At 40.9% G+C, this 24,506-nt stretch overlaps 1 protein-coding gene across 5 annotated transcripts in view; it reads right to left on the bottom strand.

Annotated features, from left to right (window-relative positions):
- The window catches only part of PREX1 (phosphatidylinositol-3,4,5-trisphosphate dependent Rac exchange factor 1), a 116,467-nt gene that overhangs the window by 68,523 nt on the left and 23,438 nt on the right, over positions 1–24,506 (bottom strand). For 4 of the 5 annotated variants that reach the window (XM_064391884.1, XM_064391882.1, XM_064391883.1 and 1 more), the window contains exon 2: positions 726–797. In XM_064391884.1, the coding sequence (XP_064247954.1) occupies positions 726–797 (72 nt within the window). Of the gene's footprint in view, positions 1–725; positions 798–18,239; positions 18,386–24,506 lie in introns of those variants that run through there. The other variant, XM_064391885.1, reaches the window with a different exon arrangement.

The raw sequence follows: 24,506 nt of genomic DNA, 5'->3' as shown, positions 1-24,506 counted from the left end.
AACAAACTGCGCTCTGTCCCACTCACCAGTGGGTTTCACTTGCGTTTGGGCATGAAGAGGGGTTTGATTTCATGCGCATATGGGTACAAGGTGAGTTTTATAGCCAAATAACTACAAGAAAGTGTTTTGTGTATTTATGACATTAATGAACAACATGAACCCCTGTGACCACAGGCACTAGAGAAGCCTGTACCTCACAGTTCTCTATGTCCCTTAACTATTACCAGTGCAAAATTCATTCAAAAACCTCCTCATGCAAGGGTCTCACAATATGTAGACCTCCCACAAAACCCAAATTCCTTTCCACAAGAACACAAAGGAAAATTCTTGCCTCCTTCTCATAAGCCCTATCAAATTTCTATTAGTAGAAAACAGCAGATGCAAATTGGCTAACTGAATATTGTCAAACAAAACAGACAAGGGCTGGAGATTCCCTGTCTTTCCTCTCAAAGACATTGAAATGGCCCCTCAGTACTCTTCTCAGCATTTCACAAATCTTGCCAAAAGTTAGTATTTCTGACAACACTACACTGTTGTCAAATTTTACTAAATTTAGCCGGTGAGATGAAAAATTACTGGAAGATGACAGCTATAAGAATGGGCAAACAGATTGACAGATAAACTGTCAACATGAGCTCCTTTCCTTAGGCAATCAGCTTAATAATAAGCATCAATATTTGATGTTTGATATTTGATATTCACAGCAAGGAAGACAGAAGAAATACCTTAACATTCTCCTCTGTTATGTACTTCTCAGCTTTGTCCACTGCATTCTGTCGGATCCGGTGAAGAAATGCCTGCAGAGATAAAAGAAGATTTATGTTCAAATTGTTTGATAATAGTTTGATTTCACTCTTTTATTTCCTCTAGGTTCCCATTAACACAGTGTAGCTGATGACCTTTAGGACTGAAAGAATGTAAACATTTACAAACTCCCCACCACAGATATCCAGGCTGCATGCAGGCACTACCAAAGACATTTCCTACAAGCTGTTGGGCTTTGCCTGACAATAACTGTCTTCCCTTTGTTGAAGCTTTTAGCTTTAATTATCTGTTACTAGCAGTGACTACAGCAGGGTTCATTGGCTCCTCTGAAGGTTTCCAGGATGCAGCTGGTCCGCCCCCGGGGCAGCGTGCTTACCCCGCAGAGATGTGTGTCAGCAAGGGACTGCAGTAACAAGGAAGGGACAGTCACACTGCTGGAGCTGAGGCACATCAGAGCCATGAGCTGGGGCTAGGGACAAGTTCAACAGTCTCAGTATGCAGAGAAGGGAAATGGAAATCATCAGACAGCGCCTGTGATATACTGTCCTGTTCACTTTATTTCAGTTGTTAAAAAAAGATGAAGCAATACTAGAACTTTTCACTTAGGTTGGGTTTCTCCTTCCGTCAGCTCTGCACAACTCTGTGCCAGTAAAAGAGTGGAGACGGTTAATCTAAAAAACAGCTTTTTTGTGATGCCTGTCTGAAAAGACCACACGATGTGAGCACAAGAAAGGCAGAAAAGAAGGGAGAAAAATCAAATAAAAAAATTAAAAAGCCATAGAAGCAGAGAGAGGAAGAAGGATGAAAAACCAAGAAGAGAAACAGACAGTCTACTCTATAGATAGTCGTTCCAATCTCCTACAGCCTCTGATTTGCCTCCATGTGCATGGACAGCAGTCTATCCACTAATAATAAAACAAGACAGTTACAAAAGATTTTGGTCTTACAAATTTAATAGTCTATTTTCCAAAATGCAATTCCCCTCAAATTAACAAAACTTAGTAGATGCAGAACAAGTTTGTTCCCCATTTTTCAATACCTACTGAGGTGCAAGAAGATTCTTTTGCAACACAGTCATTCAAATAAAAAGTATGAAAACCACAAGCTATTAAACAGCAGCTCACGGAGATAATGCTGCATGTCCCGTTCACATGGCAACACCACTTTCTTCCAAACCACTTCCTGCTTGGAAAAAGCAACCCTTTTCCCAGAGATGTTATTCTGACATTCAGGTCAGCATTTCCCAAACTTCTGCAGTGATTTTTTTGTGCTACTTGTTTTATTAGGGTCTACTCTCATCTGTACCAGCACTAGCCCTCTGGTGGCACAGACTCCAAGATCTATTACACAAGTAGTGTGCAACTCTTTTGTGGAGAGGGAGTGCTATGATCTTTCATGAGACCTATTGATTTAGTGGAATATCAGAGTTATTTGGAACAGAACATCACAAAAGTAATGCCAAAAGAGAGAACGTGGTGGTGGATGAATATTAAAAAACTTGCCGTGCCTATATCTTATTTACATTCCAAAATGTTATAGAAGAGGAAGTAGTTGAAAAGGTAAAAGCTTGTCTGGCCACCTTAAGTTACAAATTCTCTCTGGCTGCTCCAACCACTTCACACTCTACACAACTCATATACAAATTCAAGGGGTCCTGTCCTTGGCATTTTTCAAGGAGCTTTCAGGGACCCCACAGTATAATCCCTTTCATGTGCAACACCTTCAATCTCTGCAGCAACTAGCCTCCAAGGAGATGTGGAAGCATGGGGGTCAGCTTTCTTAGGAAATCTTGGAAGTATGACCTAGGAACTCTGAAATAATTCCCAGGACACTGCAAGATGATCACAATCACCCCTCCATTGCAATCAAGAGCAGAAATCTCTACTGTGGCACGCTGTTCGTTTCCTCTTCTCTGAAACTATCAGGCATTACTGAAACAACAACCAACTGCAGACCCCTGAGGCTGTTGAAGAGCTGAAAGTGACGAACAGGCATCAAAAGTAGGCCCTGCCTCCTTCTATCTTCTTGTTGTACCCTGGTCAGGACTTAGAAGGATAACGATTTCACAAAAAGCAGAGATAAGAAGATGGCAGCACAACATCTTTCCTCCTCGTTCCCCCACGCTGCATTTCTCCCCTGCCACTCTGAGTGCTCCACTGTGCTCACACTGGGCCACGGCTGAGCAACCCAAGCTGTTTGCTTGGGCAGCAGAGGAAGAGAGAAGCACTGGAAGAGCCCATGGATCCAGAACAAGAACAGGTCATGGCACAAGGCAGGGGAAAAGTGGGAAACCAGGCTGATCAATTTTCATTCTCCTGACAAAGATAGTACAGGCCCTGTCTTCCATTTTAATGTGCTCAGGATTAGGAAAACAGTCCAGAGAAGACTTGTTTTGGTTTAAAATTCTGCTGTGGTAACATAATATTTATTTGTGCACTGTAGCTTGTTGTCCCAGAGGTCTGCTCTTCCCAAACTCAGCAGGCCACAGCTGATGCTCCTCATGTCATACATAAGCATGATTTATACTTTGTCTTACAGTATAAAGCTCTGCAGGATTCAAGCAAATCTATGACAAATTAGAATGGGCAGAATGAAATGCTTCCTTTCTGCTTCACATCATGTTGGACAAGTTCCTTCCAATACGGACTAACAGAAACATACTACAAATCTAGAATGAAATTTAAGTATAAAAGTTCATTTCATTAAATAAGTATTTTTAATGGCCCCTTTTGTATGAAAATGTTTTGTTCTTCTATTCACAGTCCTCATAATCCACTGTTTCAATGAAATCCTATTGTTTTGAGTGTCTTTGCAGCACCTCTAAACCACAAAACACAGAGTATATTTTAAGGAAAGAATCTGCTAATTGTTCATTGTTGTCACATGAAACAGTGGCACATATGAAACACATGAAGTAACTGGAATAACTCTTAAATGCTTTTCATATGGGCCTTGCTGAACTCAGCTTGTAGCCTTAACCAGGGAAAATCAGTATTTTCCATCTTCTATGTAGCAGAAGTTACACAAGTAACACAAACACTAGGGATGAGGCAGTGACAGTTTGCTCATGCCCCTTCTCAGAATTCATGTTTAAGGCAGATACTTCCTCAAACATTCAGAAATAGCAAGAGACTTCTTACTAAACAGCAAGGCAGGCAAAGTGTGCCTGCCCCTGAGGGAAACGAAAAGGAGAACAGAAACAGACAGCGGTGAGGCAACCGGGCTGCCGGAGAAGCAACAACTTAAAGCACAATCCTGTAAAACCTGTTTCCTGAACAGCTGACTGGAATGTCACATTGCACTTAAGACAATTTCATTAAACTCATCAGTGATCAGGACTGATTCAGAACAAGGGTCCAGGGATCTAAATGAGCCTGGAATTTTCAGAGTTAATATTAATAAATTGCTTTACACTTGTGTCATCAACTGTTTAAAGCTTCTTGCAAGTGCAGACATCTTGTTTCAAAGAAAATGTGTTCACAGTGACAAATTAAGAGGTGACATGAACAATAAATACCAACATTTAACCACCACTAGCATCTTCACCTTGCAACTACAGAACTTGCAAGCGTAATTTTAATTTCTGTTTTTTTCATCACTTGAATTAGTTGCCACTAAATTCAGCTGTTAGAAGTCTTTGCCCCCATACCAAAAACCCCTATTTCTTTAGCAAAGCAGCTCAAAGCAACTGTGAGAACCTTTCAGCTTTACTGAAATAGTCTGACAAATTGAGTGTTTGCTGAAGTTCAAGTTTTAAGAGCAGATGTATCCTTGCTCATATTACTCAATTGTTAGCTTTGAACCTTGTCATTTTGATCATGTTCTTTTGCTTTGTATCAGATATGCAGTTCATAAGCTAAAGTTCTACACAAATGATAGGAAACAAATATTCTGCATCCCCATCCCACATGTTAAATGCAGTTCTCACATGAGTTGACCTGAAGTCTGGAAGACAATGTAATAAATAATAAAAGCAACATAACAATGACTGCACAGGGCTATTCAAATCTTTCAGCATTTCCCTTCAAGGGTGTTGTACGGCTCACAGGCTTGGGTCACCACCCAGCTTGGAGCCCAGACACCTCAGCTGGGGTGAACCTGCTTCAGTTCTGCTGCTCCTGCCACGGCCTGCAGTGCTGAGCACTGTTAACCAACATCTACTGATGTCCATCCTAGAGACAGCTGGATTTTAAAGACAGATGAAGTAGTTCTTGAGCAAACACAGATGACTGGTTTTCCAATATCTCTTCCTGTCCTGGGCAAATGCCAGTGTACAATGTAGAATACTGGGCCTGACTCAGGTTTTTGTGTTGTGAAATTAAGTTAGAATATTGGAAATCAGAAGCAACTCCTTTGACATTACTAGCATTACACATGTAAAATGGAGCAATACTGAAGCAACAGTACTACTTTTAAAGAGCCTGTTACTATACCTCTTTCTGGCAATCCAGTATTACTGGCTGCTATATTAATATTTCTATAAAAACACATTTTAAATTATCAATGTCTGGAGAAGAAGGAAGAACTTAAGCATCAGATGAGTGCATTATACTAAAATTCTCCTAAACAATAGAGCCACAGCTGTGAGAGAGAGCAACTCTGAAAAAACACTGTAGCTGTAGCTGAGCTCTACAGGCAAATTAATTCATCAGCAAATACCTGAACAGGGACTTGCCTGATAGACAGAGGTGTTTAGTAAGAGGAAATAGCACCAGAAATATCTTTTATTGCCCTGATTTCAGGCTTCCTGTGTATAAAACTGACTTTAAAGCCTCAAAGCTTATTGGTACTTTTTTTTTTATCTATCCCCTAAAGAGGAACTAAATTATTAGCTAACCAAGGTGATTAATAAAAAGAAAAAAAAAAAAAAAAAAAAAAAAAAAAGGAAAATGTCACACACATCACAGAGCATCAAATACTCTCTGCAAACTGCTCAGGCAGTCTGAGCTGTAGAAGCTGTGCAATCATTTCACACACACAAAAGCACAGGAGTTACAGGAGGCACCATCTCTTCGCACAGCAGACTGCAGGGACATTTGCAAAATAAGCAGATTCCATTTCAGGTGAAACTGGAAAGACCCTCAAAAAATATATGCAGCTTCAGCTGCAAAATTCAGATACGTCACAAGGGAGAGATTCTTTGACCTGAAGCATATTTTTGATGGGTATTTTTTTAATTGTATAGATACATAATCAATAAATACATGTACCCATATTACAAAACCACCACTCACACTGGCAATTCAATAAACATTTACTAAGCATTGATCATGGCAATTTGAAACTTCTTCCCCACTTCTTAATCTGACATATGGTGAATGCTGATAAATACTGAATTAAATATAAAGGAGCATTCAGAAATTCTGCCATTTAAAATTAATTAATAAGTGCATGTATGAATAAAATGTTTGAATAAATAAACTTGATTATTTCTTTAAATACTAGATAAAAGAAACAGCTACTGCTATTATGAAGTATATGCCTGAGATAATTCCAAAACTCTGATTTGTCCTTAGCCAATCCTGAATTTTAAGATTCCTGCAGTTATGACCACACTTGGCTGATTTATCTTACATCTATTTTGTTGTTGTTACACTGCCTATAACATCAAATCAATCACAAAATACTGGCATGCCACAGCACTGGGACTTTCATCTGAGCTTTAAGGACTCAGACATTTCAACTGCTTTCTTCTCACTTTGAATTTCTTGACACAGGTCCAGCACAAAAAGGCCTCTATCAAGAAATCTCTGGGGCTTAAGTGAGGATTCACCTCATCTCCTCGCACCACCTGAAAGCTGAAGCCTTCCCTGAGTTAGTGATCCAGGTTCCCACTACAACAGAGCAATGGGCCAGGCACTTAGAGGATGAGTTACTGCTTTAGGAGGATGTTTCAGAAGAGACTGAATTATAATCTAGAAAGGTTTTCCCTTTCTGTCAAGAGTGAGCCTGGGTGACAAATTTAGCTCAGACCACAGTCCTCTGCTGTACCCTTCTCACTGCATTGGCAAATACAAATTCCAGGGTCTTGAGTGCTACTGAATCGTCTCTAGAAGTGAATCAGGACTGTCTCAGTCACTCACGGACACTTAGGGACATGGGGGCACTGCAAGTTGACACATGCAAAATTCACAGGCATGAACATTCATAGCACGGTGGTATTCTGGGACTAATCACAGGTGAGCTGATCTAGCAGCATTTCCCAGAAAAAGTCTTTTACAAATAAAGCTCTAAAAAGATCCCGGACTATTATCTGCGCTTGCAGCCTACTGCTGTTTACACTGGAATTCTGCAACAAAAAAGCCAGTCAAACCAAATTCATGCTTTGACTGATGGAGGGAGGTGGAACTGAAAGGAAGTCATAGAGAAATACTGCAGTGTTTCTCACTCCAGAGAGAGATCCCTTTCTTAAGGAGGAGCAGTTTTCATTTAAATTACAAAAACCTTTTGTGAAGTGAAAGACAGGCTGGTGCTGCAGAAGGGCCATTGTCTCTTCTCCATCATTACCCTGACCTCTGCTAGTTCCCCCCAGTCACTAATATTTGCATTCTCAGACGGGTCAGAAGATCCCAATTTACCTCAGGGGCCCAAAAGCTATATGTCACACCTCTGAAATCCTTCAGGACTCATTGCTATTAATTTCTGCATATCTCCCATACCCTGACTTCTCTTGACTCCTCTTCATGCTCTCCCTCCTGTACAATAACACTTAGAATAATCTCATTACTGTAGACTTTAAAAACTCCCCAAACCCCTCCTCTTCTTTGCTTAAGCATGCCCTTTTGTGAATATCTATCCCTGGAAGATTCCAGCCCATTCAAGTATCCATAGAAAATGTATTTGTTTGGATTTTCAAAAGAAATTTAAGAAAGCTACATGAATAATTCTCTCAAGCCTTTGGAATATTCTCCTTTTCACTGGCCTCTTCATGTCATTTTCCCTGTTCTACAATCATGAGATTATTTTAATCATCTTATTGTACCACGGCACTCTTCAAAATGCTTTCAGGACAAAGTTTGGTTGAACAGTGTGGTTTACTTCATTCCTCTTTTATGTAGAGAAATAAATCCGGACAAGTCCGTCTTTACTCAGTCTTTATGGCACTTTAACAGAAGTTTGTTTCAGAAGTAAAGGCCCAGTAAACAACACATGCATTTTTCAGGATTCAACTCAAACTACTCACATTCGCTGTGTTCATAGTGAAGAGATGCCTGCAGATTGCAACCAGTTCTACGTTAGAGGCTCCAGCTACTAAGATCCTATCAGCACCACGGGATGTTTAATCAGGTTTCAGGCTCTACACAGCTACTCTTTTTTCAGGAGGGATGTAGAAGCAGCAGAGAGACTAGAAACATCAAGTGGTATCCAAAAAAAGTAAAATCAAGATGATGAATGAAACTGCAGCAAAAATTAGAATTTCTTCAAATAATATTTCAAGATAACAATCTAAGCTGAAGAACTTTGCTATCAGAAAGACTATTCTCTTCCTCTTCTACTCTTTCTCCTTCCAGTGATGGAAATACACTTAATACGCTAAGCATTAAATAGACAACACAGAGGAAAACTGTGTGTGCACTTACACTTCCTACCACAGGAAAGAAAGGAACTGAGCTTTTGAGTTGCCAATTTCTTAGCACATGCTTCGTCCTCAGCTGGTGACTGCCCTTGCACACACAGACGGGTTGCACGCACAGCTGCACATGCAAAATCTGCCTTGATGTATTTGCAATTATTTACACACAGAAAAGAAAAGAGGGGGGAAAAAACCATAGAGCATCTTTCGCATGTTGGTTTAAAAAAAGAATTAGACAAATGAACCTCACAAGTACACTTTTATTACTACCCCAGAGCAGGAAGAGATGGTTTGGTTGAAGGTCCAGCAGCTGATCTGAGTGGTTTTCCTAACCAGTCTGCACTGTTTTGAAGTGTGCACCACCTTGGTGCTCATGGGAATGGCTCAGTTTCCCCACCAGATTGCCTATACTGCAACACAGTGGAAAGCACAGACTGTTTGGGAAAAAACAGGCAGGAGAAAATCCTTAATTAATTATGAAATATAATACCAACATTTTAACAAAAACAGATACCTCCGTGAAAGCAATGTCATTCATGGCCCTTGGGTTTTTTCCTTCTCTTTCAGAAACAGCGCTACAGACCTAAAGGCCACTGCAGAGTGGTCTAGAGCCAACCTCTGACTACAGAGCACCTCAGAAACATCCTCAGAAAGCTTACTCAGCTTACTGGGTCAGGGTTTCTGCCCAGCTTTACATACCTGGAACATTTAGGCTACTCAAAACCACACCCATTTGGGGTGTGCAGACAGACCTAAACTCTTCACTGTACCCAATACTCAATGGCAACCGATCACATTTCCTCTTGGACAAATGGAAAATATGCCATTTTGACAGGTCTAAGAGCTAGATGAGTCTAAAAACACCACCCATTCCACTGCCTCAAACCAGCCAGAGCTGGGTTTCATGGTTCCCCTTCAAATACATTTGTTTTCTTGCGACAGACTGAAGAAAACCTCTCTCTCATGGTGGCATTCCTTCTCTGCACACATGTTCTTGCAGAACACAATCATATCACACACAGTCTTAAACTCCAGCTTCCTGTGAAACAGAGTGAAGAATGAGACCATTATATGTTAAACATAAAGGGGAAGTTGAGCTAGTGAAGCTTGCTGCAGCGCCTGAACTGAAGGGCTCCAGCAGGCAGATTGCCTTCCCCAGCCTTCCCATGGCCTCAGACTGGCCTGCAGGGTCTGTGAGGCCGTGCTGGTGCTGCTGGTGCCAGGTCTGGTGTTCTGGCTTGTGACAGGAGGGTGGTGTTGGTAGCTGTGTTTCTAATCCATGCATAGTCTAGAGCAAAGCTAAAAATGTAGCTTCGGTATATACACTTGCTCTTTCTTTACAGAGGTGCAAATAGATGGAAAACCTTAAAAGGAATTAATAAAATTTTAATTTTAGAAGGGCTTTGTGATCAAAACAGTTTTTTTGAAGTATCATGACATTTTTAAATGAAAACCAGAAAAAATTTGACCTTCCTTCATCTGAGGCCAACTGCATTACATTGCTAGGAAACATGAAGCACATCTCTCCAATCTTCAATCTCTTTCTGCAATCTGCCCTTTTCTCAGCACCGCCACAGCTTTCTCCACTGCATTACAAAAAATAATTGTTAGAGCAGCTTAGGGACCTATCACCAGGGTAGTCCTCTGGAAAGAGAACTATTTTCAATGTAGGTATCTCACGTCTGCAGAGCTGCTCTTAGGATTACGTATGCCTTTGTTCACCACTCCATCCAGCCACAGGAATTGTCCCTGCGGAAGAAAGGGCATCAAGCACACTGCCTGCATGCCAGTGCACTGGCTGGTGTGTTTAGTACATTTTATTCAGGCTGCCATCTTCTCTTCTGCAATACTTTCCATTCAGCTTCCTTTTCATTAGAGACTGATTAGTAGCACCTACAATCTAGCAAAGAAATTCACACAGGAGTTCCCTTTAGAGCCAAGTCCCCTGTCATTCATCCTATCTGCCAGTGCAGCAACTCCCAACCCAAATCCATCACCAGTCACCTCAGACACTGCTGGCACTACTTCCCCCAAGGATCCATCTCTATCAGTCTAAAGAACAAATCTGAAAATATGCTGCCAAAGCTCAGGTGCATGCTGGGCCAAAGCAAATAGCTGGTTTAAACCTCATCTACCACATTTACACACTGGATTGAATTTAGCCTTTGCAAGAGAGTACCAATTGCATCTGTGAACTCAGCTGATTGCCAGTTACTGAGTGCTCACACAGAGCAGAGCTTTTATTTGTAATAAAATATTTAGAGTGGAAAAACACCACAGAATGTAATAAAAGAAACACTCTCAGACTACCAGTGCCTTGTGGTGCATCTATGCAGATGTTTGGAATTCCCTACACAAAGCTGGAATTTAAAGTTCTGCCAATTAAATAAATGTCTGTTTCAACTCAGTTTTGTGTTAAAACAGTAACCAATTTTACTTGTACAAAATAAAGTGTGAAGTCCTGGATTATAAATAGGCTCCATTTGTGGATCCCTTTTCACAGCTACTCTGCCTAAATAGCTGACTGTTCAGAGAAAAAACACACCCAATTTGCATACCTAAGCACAACTGCGTTAGCCAACTTAAAAGGCAAAACACACACAAAAAGTTGAATTTAGACATCAGACATATTTTTAAATAAGTGTTGGTCATTCCCATAGAAAATGCAATAGATCTAAAAGTTTTGTAAGAATAAGTGTTTAGAAGCTCATAGAGGCAACATCTGTTCTAGTGAACTATTTCAGCCTTTGCACAGTAAAGGTACCAGGAAATTCTGGATGCTCCATCAACTTCCATATCAATACCGGATCCTTTATCAAAACCCTTTTTATTTGAGCCACGTACCAAATTAAGGAACTGAGTTTAAATGCGCTACAGATGGTGGACAAAGCAAAAACAGGAGGAAAACTGGAACTGCAATCCTTTCTTCTTTGTTAACAGCCTAAGCAGTGTCTTGCCCTCTGGGAATCACTCCTCCGAACTGGGAAGAGCCCACCTTCCTTTTTTCAATCTACTGACGCTGAAAGCTGTCCTGTGGTTTTCTGGGGAGGAAAGCTTAGAATACTCTCTGCTAGTCTTATAGCAGGAAGCAGAAGAGAAGCTAAACAAGAAAAAAAAAAATCTCCAGGCCACTTAACTGAACTTCGAAAAGCCAACACAAAGCTCTGACACCAACATCCCTGACAACACAAAATCAGCCGTGCCAAAGCAAAGGGCCTTGCTCTTGCTGTCAGCCACTTGGGACGGAAAGCAGGTAATACAAAACACCCACGAGAAACATCGAGAAACCACAGCAGGAAGTAATAAGCACAGGATGTCAAAAGAGGTATTTATATTCATTTTACTTATTCTTTAATTCACCTCCAAAAAACCTAAAATCTTCTTCAGGGCAATGCTCTACTGAAAGCACCTCACAGCTGAGAGCACATCATCACTATAGCTAGGTGGCTGTGCATGATTTGATTCTGATGCTTACTATATTTTCAATGGAACGTAGTTTGTCATTAGTGCCTCCAGATTTGAGTGCAACCTATAAGCATTACAATCCCTTTATATATATTCTGGCAAGGTGGCTGGAGTTTTGTTTTGACTTTTATTTCTCCCCTAGCAGGATGGTATTCGGGGCACTACAAGATCCCTCAGTAGTAAAGGTCTGCTGTCTGCTCAAAGCCCTTTTCAGTGACTCCTGGCTCTCTCCAGGTAGCAATCCAAACATTTGTTGACTTCACTTACTGTTCTAAAAAGCAACATAAGGCAAGATGCAATTATCCACAAGTCCCTATGCTACTCCTTGTTTTATTACTTCTGGCAAATGGAGTAGAAAACAGTAAAAGCAAAGCATTTGATTACTGTTTGCTAAGTAGAGAACCTGTGCTGAACCTCTTTATTTTTTGAATACCACAGCAAAGCTATGCATGACCATTTGGTTTGAAACAGACCACACAAATTACTCCCTGCTCACTGTATTGGCTCTTGGCTGGTTGCTCTTCTATCACTGGCACCATACAACAAAGCACCTGTTTCAAATGTACATGCTGATTGCATGGGCTAATTCTACAGTTAGTAAGTTCTAACCTGAGCCTTAAAAGTGACAGGTCCCTCGCTCCTGATGGGATTTCTGGCTCATTATCATACTGCTAATTTACATGGCTTTTATCCCATCACTCCCAATGCCTTGTCAATTACTGATTGGAAAGGCAGGCTGGTACCTCATCTTTACCTTATCCCTTGCCCTGGGGCTGCCAGCAATGCTTTAATTACAGAACTGTCACAAATCAAACTCCATCTTTAGGGCAGCACTCTTACAAGAGTGAACCACGCCATGGCACTGGATCCAAGGTCCTCCTACGCATTATAGTGCTGCTGGAAGGAGGAGGCAGGAAGCTAATAGCAATGACTGTTCAGAATCTAGGTGATTAATTATGGTGGTAATTACTTACAAAACCATCCCATTATCCTAGCATTCCCTTCAAAATCCACTGTTTTTAATTAAATATAACATTATTATTATAACAAGTAATATTAGGCTTTATTACCCAAATAAAGTAATTTCTAGGAAATGCCTTTCTTCCATCATAGATGATGTTGACGTTTTTTATTTTAGAAGTATTTAATTTTTCATGTCTGAACTCTGAAGAAACAAAATAACCACAGGGTTTTTTCAGGAAAATCTGCTTTGAGTGCTCTTTGGATTTGTTATCTTTCCTACAAAAGCTTAATAAATCACCACTAATTTGTAAGGGAGAGACGGCATGGTTCAAGCAAACTCTGCAAAACACCAGAATATTCAAACACGTCTGTAAAACAAACAGAACACTAGTCATATTAATATAGGCAAAAACTAAGTCTTTTCAGGTAACTATGAAAGAAACTTTGATCAGAAATTGGGAAACAAAAAGAAATCCTAGTACAACTGGTCATGAACAAAGCCATGCTGTAGATACTGAAGCCCACTGTTCCCATTAGAATAGTTTCATGATATCTACATACACATTTCACAATTATCCAAAAGTGTTGGGTAAAAGGAGGTCCAGCACAAGTGACAACTTCCTTCCCAGAATACAAACTTCTTTCCTTTAGCTTTTTTCAGAAACAGCAGAAGGAACAATAGAGAATATGGGGGAAGGAGACAGGCAGACCTGTGAAGAAGTGAGGTGTGTGAACAGAGGGCAAAATTTTCCTTACAAGTTTTCACATGGTGCCCTGGCATAAGACAGCACTGGAGTGCTAATGAGCCTGCAGCTCGGGGGAGTGACTGCAGAGGTTCCTTGCTTAAAATTTAGAATATGCCTAAATTCTGTATCTGAAATAACTGATTAATTTTGACCTAACAGAATTAAATACTGTCTCTGACAAAATAAATGACCATAACAACACAAGCACTGCCCAGGAACATTCTGGCATACCTTGCCAAGATTTCTGCACTCCATTGCTTCTTTTTTCACTCTTTGATAAACCCAGTTATAACATCCTTGCTTTTAGGTCTATATCATGTGTTATAGGATGTTTTGTTCTAGTTTAGTGGCAAAAGCAAAGTAAATGCTTGTATATCAGAAGGTGTTTTTTCTCCTAATGGGACAGGTTTTTCTCAGGCCTCACAAGGACAAGGAGCACAACCCGCCCTGGCTGCATGGTGCCAGCTCATGGAGGTCTCTCTAAAGACAACAGATGTGCTTGACTGATCTGTGTCTTTTGGTTCACATTACTCCAAGACATGAACTTAGGTTTAGGATCTGTTCCTCTTAGTCTTGGTGCCTTTGCATTTGGATCTCCAAATTTCATGCTAAGCACTCACCACCTACCTCTTTCTCAGAAAGACATTTAGTATGTCAGTAAGACCCTGTGGGACACAACTTGCATGTCAGACCCCCAATGCAACTTACAGCTGGTTAAAAAGGATTTTGATTTTATAGAAATGATCTGTGCCTTTTACAAGGCTTAATTTTTTATATTCAAAAGTACACAAACGTATACATCTTCAGCTCCTCTAGCCCACACTACACTTTCCCTCTCCCAAGTGTCCAAGAAAGTACATACAGGTAACCAAGGTGACCAGCAAACCACAAACTGCCGAAAATGCAAGGAGTAGATTTATTTCATTACATTGCTAACAATGCTGTTAGGCTCAGCTCATCCCAGGGCAGAGACACAAGGAGACAGACTCCACTCTGCTCAGCTCATCCCAGCGGACAGTGGCAGGGGGAGGGATGCCCTGCCCACCCCACTATAAAGGACTTCGCACATGCAGAGTTTATCACAAGGCTGTGTTTTTATGATCTGTCTCTCCCAGCAGGAGGCTCAAGCATGTCCCTGAGAGTGTGTTATCTCTGCACAGGAATTCTCTTCTCAAAGCAGGCAGATGATGAACAACACTAGGCATAATAAATGGAGTTTCCCCACACTGATACTTAGCATTCTCAGCTGTAAGGTCACTTTTAGCAAAACTATTTCCTCCTTGCCAAATCTTCTGGTTTTAACCCTTTCCTCCCAACACAAGAGTTCCTTTGAGTCAAGCTTCTGCTCAAGGTTTCACGGCTATTTGCCTATGCTGACTCTAATGGCTGTCTAGAAGCTCCAATTCTAAAAGGCCCCACTAAATTTCTCTTTGTGGGTTGAAATCTGGAAGGGCATTTTCAATAGGATATGTGATTTTACTGCTCAGAGTGTGACACTGATGTTACATAGCAACGCAAGGATCCCAGCCCTTGCTCTCAGGTAGCACCCCTTACAAATGACACTCCAAGGCTCCTCTGTTATTCATTAAGGATCACATACTCAGATGGTGAAAAAAGGATGTTTCATTTCTAAAGTCTGAGGATTCATTAAGTTCATTAAACTCTCATTCATTAATCTCCAGCATTCTCAGGACTTGGGGCATTTAACTAACAAAAAAACCCTAACATTTCAGACATGCCTGATCAGCTCTGGACATCTGTCTAGAACTGGAATGTACAAAAGGCAAGGTTTCATCAGTGTGCCTGATAGTTCAGCAACCCTCCCTTCTGCAAGCTAGAGCCACGACGGCATGATCAGGCTAACTCCAGGACACCCAAGAGCCTCCCAGATTGTCGTATTAACTAAAGATGCTCTCTTCAGTATCACCCACTAAGACGAAATACGAGAAGCTGAAAGCCTCCCTCACAAAGAAAAATAGGCTCAGTTACCAAAATGTCACACGGCAATATAAGCTGTCACTGATGCAGAAACATCAAGTCTACATTGCACTAAGTACAACAAAACAGTCACTGAGGCTAAGTCTCGCATCACAAACAATATTCCTAGCAGTATTTCTGCACACAGCAGACCTTCCTTGACAGCTTGTATTTTGCTCCAATTCTGAAGTCTTACCAACAAAAATGCTCTTATAACTTCAGTATCCACAAAAGAAGCCACAGGAAATCTGACTATCAAATGCAAGCAAAATAACCAGTGCTGGAGCACTTAAAAGAAGAAGTGTGCATGCTATTTAAATTTTGTTATAAATAAGATGAGCAACTGATCAGCACAGCTGTCTCTAGAAAAATCAAGAGTTAAGAACCATTGTGATAATCAAATCAAGACATGCAAAACAGTCCAGGGATTTTTAACGGTAATGTAGGTCAGACGACAGAGCATTAGTCAAATGCTCACAAATCTCTTACTTATTGCAGCACAGTGAATGCAAAAGAATATTGAAATCAAGATAAAATGTTACAGGCAAACAATACAAGAATGCAGAACAGGAATGATTAAAGTCTTTGTGTTCCTAAGGAAACCATCTACCTCTCATTCCCTCCTTTCCATTAATATCTCCCAGAAAAATGTCAGCTCCATGTTCTTCCCAAAGCACTCAGCAACTGAATCTTGGAAACAAGCCTGGAAAGTTGAATCCAGTTTCGAGAGGGGTGTCCTTCCCTGGAGGTTTTAGATTTGCCTGTACACAAAAAATTTCATTGCACTGTCAGGATATTGTACCAACAGGGGAGGAGGGGTGACACTGTCAGCTACTTCCTTCCAGTGGGCAAGATGCAAAGCCCCTTTGACCCAAGAGTGGCCCTACAGCAGGGAGAAGCTTCAGGCTTTCCCCTCAGCACAGAAGGGCACTGTCCTGGACCCTGCCCAGGGCTTGCTTCCCACACTCTTCTGCCCTAGTTACTACACAGCACATTAGTTCTGTGTATCAGTTATCTGTAGCAGTAACTGACTCTGCAAAACATAAATACTATGATTTAAAAAAAAAAACATTATGGACTAAACAGATACCAAATCACATCGCAAAAGCCTTAAGAGCTGTAATTCCTGGACAGCCTTGACTCATAATCCATTTCCACAATGAGCAAAAGGAATGCTGGTTAATCCTTCATGTTAGAATCCACTCCTCTCATAACTGGAGGTAGCCAATTAGTCCCTAATTTTTCTGAAATATCTGAAGTTATCATATAAAAGGATCGATATGAATTTCAACCACCTCTGCATGTAAGATACTCAGACAGCCTCTCAGCAATGCACAGGAATAGGTCTGAGAGCAGCTCAGAGAGAAACAGATTTCCACAGATGCAGGATTCTCAGTTTTATCCGTTCATCTTGAAAATAAATAAGACCTGACTTAGGCACAAAATCCTACTTATTCTTCTGCCTACTAGAGAAGAAAATTTTTGGGGAAAACCAAGTAAATATATATACTCAGCAGCCCTTAGGGTAAATGCATCCAAAGCTAAATATTGTAACTGCACTTAAAAAGAAATTTGGATTGATTTATAGTTATAATATGGGATTAAGAGCTTTGGTTTGTTTTGATCTGACTAATGACCAAGGTTCTTGTAATAAGCAAATGCAGCTGCCCTTGACAATGGAGAAGTCTCTGGGGAGGAGATGGGGACTGCATAATGAAGTTAACAAGGATAGGAGGACACAATGTTTTGCAGAGGATCTGCATGAAAGCACATATAGTCTCTCATCTCTCAGTAAATGCTATAGAATGTTTTCATAATTAAAAACATTTTCAGGACACTTGTTTCACAAGAAGATACATTTTTAATAAGTGTGAAACTAGTACAAACTTTTCCATTACATAGTTTTTTACTCTGAAAGGGCCTTCACTTGACAATAAGATTGCTCAATATATGTAAGTATTCATTATGCACTTCAGAAATGAAGAGTATTTTCAAGATGTAAACCTTGTTTCCACGATAACAAAAATATTGAAAGTCAGTTTTAATGATGAGCTGTAAATGTAATTCTTTGATACTCAAAACTGTACTAACAGAGAAACAAATATTAACAGAGGAAAAAGGGTTTATGCCAGCAGTTTCCAAAATAGAAAATTTCAGTTGCTCCAATCAGCTTCAGAAACGTATCTAATTTTCCAATATTCCAAGTACACATTTTTTCAGTGACATCAGTGATACCTGGTGGACATCAAATGACTCAAGCTCAGGTAACGCTTCTTGGACAGATCTCGAGTGGTTTTCCTTTCTAATACGGAACACTCTGCAGGACTTTGCTGTCACTGAGCTGGGTTACATGATCTGCTGTCTCCTGAACAGCTGCACCAGCGACACTCGCTGCCTTCAGCCTTGGGAGTAGAAACGTTTCTATCTCTTCAAAGGTGATAGTGGAATACACCACCCAAAAAAATGGACCAGACGTTGCTTAGAAATAAATAGTGAGAACTCCACATGCAATTGTCTGATGGTACAAAGGAGATGCTGCTCAGAGTAAATTCTGCAGGTAAATCCTCCCCTTTTCTAACATCTCATGAAAAACATTTACACAGTTGCTATCATCAACAGAACTGCATATCCTGAATTCATCCTTTAAAAAATACGACTTCCCTTCATTTAGTCAGGAATAAAAAATTAATTCTAAAAATTAATTCCAAAGTAATTCTGAGATTTTCACATAAAACTGGTGGACATCATACCTGAAAAGTGTCATCTTTTGTCAATGACTGCCATGTTCTGGTAGCCAACATAAGCGGCTTTGTACCAGTCATCAGATGATTTCATTGGCACTATCCAAGTACAGCAAACCTTCAGGGATATTTTGTAGCATCATTTGCCTCACTTCAATCTCCCTACTCCTTCTGGAACAGGGACTCCTTCTGTCTGCAGAGTGCCAGCCACACCCAGCCATGGCCTCAGCCAAGGCACTGTGACACCTGTGGGGCAACCCCAAAGGAGGCCAGGCTGGGAGCTGTGATGGGCAGCTCCCAACACAGCACAACCTACTCCACCCGCTGTGAAGTGATGGAGAAGCCTCAGCAGGAAATCTGCAATGCCAATGAAGTGATGCGTATCTACAAGGACATTTGGATCTATCAGCCGAGGTGACACAGAGATCTAGACTGCTAGACACTAATTCAGAGACAGCTGCTTCCCTGCATGCAGAGTTTCACCAACCTGTGAGTAATTTCAAACACAGAGCTCTGTGGGGGATCATAACACTTACCTGATAGGTGTGGGGCCTGGGATTTAAGGTCTGTTTTTCATTTGAACTGTGATACAACTGTAGGAAATCACAAAGACTGACTCCCCCAACCAGAGAGACACAAAGTAGCTCTCAAGAAATAATTTTTAACCATTCAGGATGAGAGGACTGAGATTTCTGCAGTAATTAGTCACAAACCAGGAAGGAAAGGAAAACAATTCCAAATCTCTTGTAGCAACAACAAAGCCTCCCAGCTGGCCAGTAGCTGGGGCAGCACCTGAGGGGACTGCCTGCAAAAACTTTTTGATGCTCTAAGTTAGACATATTCAACCTGATGGATAGGTAGGTTATCTTTTTTCTGTGTCTGGAAGCATAGGATTTCTCTTCCAAAGCCAAGGAGTAGCATGCAAGAATGCATCACTTCTTAGGAAATACTGGCTACGCTGCATGTGAACCAAAAACCTGGTGTTTTGGATGGCCACATTTCTTGGCTTGCACACTAAGAAAGGCTAGTTCAGAAGAAAAGGCAAAAATAGGTAGGCCATGAGCAAATCTACAGCTCTGTGTGTATCTCCTTCAGCCTACTTCTTTTCTGTCACTTCCACTATTCCTAATGCTGTGTATGAAAAAGCAAGAGTTTTGCCAGCCCAATCCTTACTGGTTCACCTTTCTCTCTTGCTGCTTTCCCCTAATACCTCAGGGCAGTTTCACTGCTCCTGCCAATGGCAAGCATCTACTCTGCACAGTGAAATACTCAAAGTCAATACTGTAACACAGCCCATTTGGTTACACACATTAGGCCAAATTTTGCCTCAAAACTGCCACATCTAGCTCCTTCTAAAGGAGTTATTTGCAGTCTTCTGGGGAACCCCATCTGATCCAATTGAAGGAATACAGAAAAGCAGCACCAAAATTAGCTTTTATCCAGAATTGATGAAGCCCCAATAGGTAAAAAAAAAAAAATTTCTGCACAGAAAAGTGTTCCACACTACAGAGCAATTCTCTTCAGGAACGGCAGAACACATCGAGTCCAGGCTCTTCTTCTGTTGCAGTAACCACAAGACCAAATTCCTTTTCCAGTAACTCACAGCTCTCTGCTAAAGATCACAGATGAGAAAGGCCTGCCTTTGTCTGTCTCTCTCCTGGCTACCAGGTTGAAAAGAACATGTTTTAGTAATCTCTAACAACATACAGCAATCAAAACAAGTGCTAAACAGCAACACCCAGGAAATCAAAGCTATCCACAAAACAGCCTGTGGGCCACAACACGATTTAGAATTCGAAACACCTTTTCTGATTCACCCTTAGAAACACAATTGATGCAGAAATTATTCTAATGAGATACATGAACACACAAAAAAGGAATAAGGAAAGTGTAAGAAAGCTCCCAGAATTAGTGTGGGCAGCATCCAGTTTGTTAGACTTCATTAGACCCAGTGAAATAACATTCAGCTGCAAACAGTAACACTTTAAAATATAGGGGAATAGGGAATACATAATAAAATTACAATGATCCAGGTTAGGTCTATTTGCACAGGCCAATGTTTTCACTACAGTAAATATTTAGCAGTCACACTGTCTTGCATGCAGAAAGTGACTGAATAGGAAGCCCAAGTGACTACAAGAGAAAGCAGCACACCTGGCACTGTCAGTAAAGGTCAGAGCCAGTCTGTTTAACTAAACAGTCCCCCCAGTATTCATGGCTGTTAGACAGGAACTTTTGATCCCTGACTGAACTCAGATGCCATATTCCATTCATAGAAAGAACTAAGGATGAAATAATGTTTAATTCAATAGCTGACAAAGCTTCTTCAGGAAGACTACTAAGAAAAAATTATCCTTTTTCCCCCCACTAAAATAGTTGCTGTTGAGACTGTGGTACCTCATATATTACATACATATTAGTAAAGACAATACATTAAAAATACTGAAATAAAACAACATAAAGAGACACAACCCATCTGGGATGTCTTTAGACCAGGATATAACGTACATATCACCTTCGGATTTCCTACAGCTGCCCTGACAATCAGTGCCAAAACATCCTGGTGATCGCAGGTTGTAATCACGGCTACTACTTGAGACTTTAGATAGTTAAATCCTATGAGCAGCAGTGTTTCACTTCCAAACTCTGGGGTCTTCCTAAGTATTTTTATTATCTGTCATTGTCTTGCAGATAGTGGTTTAAATGCTGCACTGAACAACTACAAAAGGGCTTTAAGATGCAAGGAATATAGGAGGATTCAAAAACACCTCTGCATTATTCCTGAGCTCTCTTTGATTGGTGTCCACAACAAGTAACTCGTGAGAAGGAAACGCAATCTCCGCATAGCGCCGCTCTGCAGTGGTCTCATCAGGGAGAATGTACTACCAGGCAGAACCATCTCCTGGAGAGTTGCCCTCGTTTTCTTCCTGCGAACTTCTATAAAATTATCTCCACTCGACTGCTTCTGAATAATGTACCACAACAGATGAGAACAGTGATTGCCAAGAGAGCTCTGGCCAACGGCAGCTCAGTGAGCCCATTGCTGTGCCCCAGCTTGCACAAGCATTCTGAGGCAATCAGAACAACACACACTCAAAGTCACACACTTTCAGTCAAGAAAGATTCAGACTGTTAAAAAATGCATGTGCCACAAGAACAAAGAATACCTGACAGCTCACTTAGGACTGAAACAAAATTCCCAAAACACCTTCTGCTCACAGGTTTCCCAACCTAAACCCAGGCAACTCCAAAACCTATACCAGACATTAAAAAGTAAATAAATAGTTTTTCCTGACTTTTATAACCCACTCTACTGCCCTTGGTTACTTCATCCTTAGAGAAAATTCTGGTGACAAACTTAATGAAATATTTGCTTTTTTTTTTTTTTTAATAGGATTCAAGTGTTAACAGAAAAGAGGGATTTGCACTTCAGAAAATTAAATCCATCAAAAGGGGAACATAAGATTCACTACATTTACAGTTGAGCTGTCAAGACTGCCCAGTCAACCCACAGCAGCTCTGCAGTCTTCAGGCAGAGGGAAAGGTGTATGTATCGATCTCATCATAGCCTGAACTTGTACCCATAATAAAAGAACTGCTAGTCAGAGGAATCACTGAAGGGGGTCTCCTTTCTAGATAGAAGCAGTTTAAGGTGTTTCAATTTGAATAATTTACTCCCACGCCCTACCACCTCAGTGAGTCTGGTCCGTTATAGATATACAAAAGGATGAAAACTTCAGGAGAAAATGCACGACTCACAGCAGCCATGAAGTACAAAGAGCACAGCAGCCATAACATGCACCACAAGCTGAATTACTGAGCTCCACTCAACTGCACGTGAGCTGCACACGAAGCCCATCACGTAACTCCTTCCCTCTCAGATGCACTGAGCTAGGAGGCAGTTGTGTCCCGTACTCAGTGCTGCACAGACAGACAGCATTTCCTCTGTAATGCCGCCCCTCATTCTTAGCCACACTAACCTGCAGTGCTGGATCTCTCCTTGCATACTAAGCCTGTGCTTCAGCCTTTGAGAGAAATTATTCCTTCTTGAAAATCATGGATCAACACCACCTGTCTTCACTGAATCCAAGAAACAGGTCAACCAGTTTACAGCAGACAACAATCTCCATTACATCCCTTGACGCAACTCAGCTCAGAGTTTGTCCCAGCCCCTACCAAGATGTTGGCTGATATGACTCAGTTTTCCTTGCCCTCTTTTCTTACTTCCCTATGTACACATGTATTTTTAAAATGCTGGTCCTACTACCAAGGGCACTGTAGCTGCTGCATCTCTTTGTAATCTGTATTACATTACTCAAGAGTCCTGCTAACACACAGTGTAAGTTGTTACTGTGATACTACCTTTTTACATTGAGTCCTTATTACAGAGAAAAAAAGAAATATTATCCAAACCAAGAAAATAATTTTTGTCTCCTTATTTTGAAATTACAGTGAAACCTGAATAAGAGTGGGAAGAGGCATCTGTTCACACTGAGGCAAGACTTCATCTGAAGCTAGGGACAGATAGTTTTTCTAATGTGTAACTCCTTTAGAGTGCATCATTATAGCTGTGAGTGCAGGACTGTAACACAAGAGATCTTTGACAGATGTCAATTTCAGCTGCTAATATACAATCAATCTTGCTAAGAATAGAAAGGTTTATTTCCTCTACCTGACTTCAATTCCCACTTGAACCTAAAGTCTTGTCTTTCTCCCCTTGTTCATCCTGTCCTCCCATGAGTCTGCTGTCCATTTCCACCCGTGTCTGCTCAAGTAAGGAATCACAGGTTATGGCTGGCCAGCTGGTCACAGACAGGTCTATAAATGCCACTGGAAGCTGCGTGTTTTCAGAAACAGGCAAACACAGGCCTGCCGCGGGGCAATGGTCCTTCCAGGAATCTGGGATAGGCAGCAAAGACCACTCATGCAGCAGCCCGAACGGCCTCATGAGACAGAACGCTCATGCTAGCAAAGCAAAACGCAGCCCTAGAGGTTTTGATTAAATAATGTAGATGACAATGCAAAATAAATTTAATCAACATTGTGTTCTAGCATATGGGAAAAACTGTGAACTAAGCAGAGATGAAGAAAATAAAAATTACAAACAGGCACTCCTTTCCTTAGACAGGAATCTTTGCACAAAGGTCAAATTACCAAATTAGCCAGAAGTACTGAAAACTGGAAATGATGGGAGAGATGAACTACTGCAAGTAAAACTCACAACAAAGCTTTCCCTAACCACAAACAAGACTTTGGGAGACATAAGCAGTATCAGTTTGGGGAGATGTTTTACTTCACACTCCATCCAGGACTGACAGTGTTGACCACAAGCAGTAGGCATATAATGATAGCATGTATTTAAGACAGATCCTGTTCCATGATTGCTAATCCAGTTTTTCTGCAAACTTGGAAAGTTCCATAAAACTTTTAGGGGGTTCCTCCAATCCAAGAAATTGTGATAACATACTTAAAGCTGCATGTCACTCCCAGACTTCCAATCATGTCATAGTTTGTGATCAAAGGAGTTGCTTATATTGCTATCAGCAAAAGGTGAAATTTTCAGTGGGTTTCACAGTCATGTCTGGCCATACCTTGCAGTGTGAAGGAGTGTATTATGTGGATAGCAAGGTGTGTTAGGCACAGAACCCCAAATCCACACGAAGATGGTCCCACTATATGCCTGTACAAATCTGTCTGACAGTGGGGAGTGCAGCACGGTATCTGGTGCTAGCATGCTTGACTGTGAGAAGTCATAAATGCAACAACCACATTTGCATTGTAGAGACAATTTGCAGACAACTGGCATGAGGCAGCCAAATGTCTCCCTTACAACACTGCCTAATCCACACAGCACTGTGGCAACAAAAGGAACTACAAGCTTTGCATCAGTGTTCTGTATCTCTGCTCTGCCAAATGTTAACAGAAAAATCTGCTTGTTGTCCCTTCCGCAGCAGCATCAGTGTGGGTCAGCATCTCAAATCCAACCCTGTACATGTGAAAGAAACAAAATAACCTTCAAAACCATCAAACAAGATGCAACTTTGGAAAGAAGATAAAAGAAACTAGCAGAATGTTATGACAGTATCAGTCAGAGAGGCTATCAAAATAACCACCCCATTCAAAGGCTTCCATCAGCCTGATTTCATGTGCTGAGGCAAACTGGTATTGGAGTTGAAATGCTACAAAGGACTCAGAATGACCTACTTTTACTCTCTGTGGACTAAGACACTCTGTAGTCCCTACTAATAATACACATGCTTCAGTTTAAATCATGTG

The sequence above is a fragment of the Passer domesticus genome, chromosome 16 (genome assembly GCF_036417665.1).
Source record: "Passer domesticus isolate bPasDom1 chromosome 16, bPasDom1.hap1, whole genome shotgun sequence".
NCBI lineage: Eukaryota > Metazoa > Chordata > Aves > Passeriformes > Passeridae > Passer > Passer domesticus.
Note: the sequence above shows the minus strand (reverse complement) of the source record. Positions and strands in the feature narration are given on the sequence as shown.